This window comes from Sprattus sprattus (assembly GCF_963457725.1).
Source record: "Sprattus sprattus genome assembly, chromosome: 17".
Taxonomy (NCBI): Eukaryota; Metazoa; Chordata; class Actinopteri; order Clupeiformes; family Clupeidae; genus Sprattus; species Sprattus sprattus.
The window spans coordinates 21,081,263-21,085,337 of record NC_137915.1 but is presented as its reverse complement, the minus strand read 5'-3'; the positions used below and the strand labels follow the sequence as shown (position 1 = coordinate 21,085,337).

The 4,075-nt window shown below is 37.7% G+C and overlaps 1 protein-coding gene across 1 annotated transcript; it reads right to left on the bottom strand.

The window, feature by feature from the left end:
• Positions 1-1,507: 1,507 nt before the first annotated feature.
• Positions 1,508-3,685, bottom strand: LOC308378173 (SH2 domain-containing protein 1B2; the record flags this gene model as incomplete). The annotated part of the gene is made up of 4 exons (XM_080855012.1): positions 1,508-1,551; positions 1,682-1,847; positions 2,322-2,385; positions 3,552-3,685. 4 exons carry the CDS (start codon positions 3,683-3,685, stop codon positions 1,508-1,510), a joined length of 408 nt encoding a protein of 135 aa, XP_080711138.1.
• Positions 3,686-4,075: the final 390 nt, after the last annotated feature.

Sequence of the window (4,075 nt, the reverse complement as noted above, 5' to 3'; positions counted from 1 at the left end):
TTAATTACTTAATTTCAGTGCAACATAAAAAGGAAAATATTTCCTTGTTTAGCTTAACAAGCTAATCAGACTAATTATGTGTTGCAATTATTCAGTATTGAGTAGTTACAGGTATTCAAATCATTAAAATGATTAGGGTGCCTAAATATTTGCACAGCCTATTTTTCACATTTGATTTAATTTCACACAATTAAATACTGCTACACTTAATATCTTTGTCTGAAAAAAAAGCCCAGTACTCAGTGTTAACTGGAAAATGAATAATATACCACTGTGATCTTTTTTTGGTGAAGACAGATAAAATTATCATGCAGCCTCAGAGGGTGCCAACACTTTAAATACGACAGTATAAAAGCAGGCTGCGTGCATATTAATATTTCGAAAACCAATGCGGTAATTGGAACAAAGTGGGAGTGGCTGATAACTAACATACAGTAAGTGCAAATGTTCTCATGTAACGTGTCACCATACACATTAATATTACTATTAAGAAACATGTCCGATAACCAACATTACTACGACATCCAAGAGAGCTTGAAGATGTTATGCACGCGAGTTGAGCTTAGTTTTCAAGGTAACGAGCTGTCTGAATTGTTGAACTCTTCCGACAATGACCAACAAACACCAACTGCTGGCATACACACTGACCCAACTGTTGGTGTTGGTTGGAGAATGTTGGCGTTTGTCGGGGCAGTGTGCAAGCTGCTTTAGAAGGGGCATTAAGTGGGAAGGGCTGAATTTGTGAGAAATCGTTGGTGATTAAGTTCACATCAACTCTACAGACATCCGCGGATTTAAATCGCTGCCGGGGAGTTTCTGTATGAAAATCCAGGTGCAGAGAATGTGTGTTCAATTTAAGAATCCTCATTCTTCGAGCAATAAGAACCCATTTTCAGGCGTTCATGAATCAGGCAAAGATCTTTTTCTTGTCTTCCGGAGTCCGTAAGAAAACATTTCAGAAGACCAAAATCATTTTTGAGATCGACAGGGAAGGTCTCCGAGATCGACACGTCGATCACGATCAATGGGTTGGCGAACCCCTGCTTTAAAGGATCAACCCTTTAACCCTTTCACTCGTTTTTGAGTGAATGGCACCACCTGGGTTGCTAACAAAAAAACTTTGAAAATAATGCTTTTACCAAACTTAAGATCCGCATTACTAAAGATACAAAGCCTAAAGGATGTACTGTTAAAACATAAACATCCAAAAATAAAGCACTGTTACAAAGCCGTGAATGTCATATGTGCACATACTGTAAATTACAAAAGGCTGTAAAACAAATACGTTAATTTATGTTTTGATAGAAATCATAAACATAAATGACTTAATTTAGGGTTAGATAAATACAAACAAAATAGCTTGTGATCGCTCGGTTGTTGGAAGCTTAAGCCACAAATGTCACTTTTTTGTCACTTTTTTGAAAGTATGTACATTATGTACTACATGAAGAAGGGACAAATCCACGGAGCCAACAGCAACCAGAGAATATATTGTTCATTTGCTGAATCACGATGGGAGGACCACAACATACTCTGACATGTCTTCTACATCTGAATGACAGAAGGATAAAGACAAGAAAAAGGGACACAACAGCAATCAGTGATATGTGATTTACATTACGAAGAATGGCTCATTTTTAGCTGTTTTGTATAACGTTGATGAATCAGTTCTCTCACTTACTCTCGTAGTCTGCCCCCTCGTCTGGGATGTGTGGGGACGGCGGTGGCATCTCTTTCCTCTTCACGGCATGGCGAAGATGAGTGGCCAGACCCTTGTTTTTTTTCTTATAGTGGGTGACGAGATCCTCCAGGTTTGTGAAAAATGTTTCCTCAACACCTTGACTGGACTGAATAGTCCAGGTGTGAAGAAATAGAACAGAATAAAACAAAGGCCTTGCTGATGTCCGTATGAATAAGGGTGTAACAAAAGTGCAAAACCCAAAAGGAACAGTCCTGGTGTAGCTGTAAGCCCTTAGTATTGATTCATAGAGCACACACTGTAGATAGTGCAGCTACTAATCAACAGTAGGTTTGTTGTTTATATCGTCCCATACATAAAAAGACTATGAATGCAGATGAAATTTAACCATGTATGAAACACCAGTGGCAGCGAAACACCAGTGCTCATGCGAATGTGTAATTTATTTGTAGTTGTAATTGTATTCAACATGGGCTGTATTCCTCTTAATCTGTCAAAGTCAGTTATAACAACAACAAAAATCCAAAATATCCCAAGGATAATTTTGAGAAAATCCTGTGGGCACACAATAATGGTTGTATACTATGTATAGGCCTACCAATTATTCTACATGATACCATACCTGTAAAGTATATAATCCACGATGGGTCTGTAATATCCGGTAAGTGTAAACTATCCTGTGTTTGCTGTGAATACATGAAATAACATTTGTAGACCAAGTTTAAGTTCCATCCAGAGTTCATATACAATGCATTCAGAAAGTACTCAGACCCATTCACTTTTTTCACATTTTGTTGTGTTGCAGCCTTACACTAAAATCGCTTTAAATATTTTTTTTCCCCCATCAATCTACACTCAATACCCCATAATGACATTTTTTGCGAATAGCAATTCCTCTGCTCTGAACTACTGCAGCTATTTGGCCATGATGTGAAAATGAAATGTGAGTCAATGAGCCAGATAATAATACAAGACAGATGGTTCAGTCAGGAGCCATAGTTTTGATTCATTAACAAGGTTCTTTATGCGCAGTTTTAAAAATACTCAGCCATATACTAGTCCTTTTGAAAAAGCTTTTATTTCCCACAATTTCCAGTAAAGGTTATTTTAAAATAATGGAGAGCAATCTAGAGGCAAATGAGGAAAAACCAATCTCATAGAAAACTGAAATGTTGGGAAGCCTTCCCAACTTCCATTATCATTGGGTCAGAGCATCAAAGTTATTGGCTACTGGACACTGAACCCACATTTAGGATAGTTACAAGAACAGGCTGCCTTTGGGGCATTCTTATGTGGAAGATCTAAGATCTAGGTAAGAGATATGACAAGTACTACAAATCATTAGATTGATATCCTGTAGCAGTGACAACAGGAATATTTGCTAATATCTGGAAACAGCCAGCTGTCAGAGAAATCTTAAAGTCTTCCAGTCCTTAGTGCTCCTGTCACTGTAAGGTGCAACTGCTGACAACACCAAAGTTATGGCTGCAATAGTTTGGATAAAAGCATTTGGTAAATTAGTTAAATTATATGAAGGATAGAGGTCTATCACTGTAATAAAACCCACTGTAGAAATGTTCAGGTTTACAATCAATTACCAATTAGAATTGCACCAAGTCTAATCTGAAATGTAGAACAACCTTAACTGCCAGAGATGTACTTGATCTAAGATACCAAAAATGTGCTTGTGGTTGGAGATGGAAGCTATAAAGCTTTTTCAACATTTCAGTCATTCTACATTTGAACAACATTTAATATTGAAAAGACTACTGCCTGAGCCTCAATAACATTTTGAAGTAGACATTACTTACATCAAAGCAAAGTGAAAACAGATTACAGAATGCATACTTACTAAACGCACAGGCACAGAGCACCTGCGATGGTTTCACTGTCTCTGATGAGATAACTCCCATCCTTGTTTTTCTTTGAGAGCAGTTCCTCACATGTAGTTCGGCTTATAGGCCCATGATAAACTGGGGTGTCCATAGTCCATGTGTGTGCACACTAGATAGGCCGCACAAAGTGTCTCCACAATCTCAAGTTGCTCTTCTACCTTCAAATGGTCTGTGTCTCAGCCTTTAGCCTTTCACACAGGAAGTGAGCGTGTTTGTGTGTGTGGTTAGTTGGCAGAATTGAGAAGTACACAGAAAAGACGGCCAACCACAGACATTACTAGATCTTCCATTGTAGGTCTAATGTTTAGGTTAGGATATCTGAAGAGTGTTTACACTTTCATTCATCCATTTGATTTTTGTGATTAGTTATTTGATAACTTAAAAACTATTCTTATTCATGAATTCATTCATTGTTTTGTTTTTTTTGTCTTTGCCCTATGTAAAGCGTCTTTGGGTACCTAAAAAGGCGCTATAGTATGGA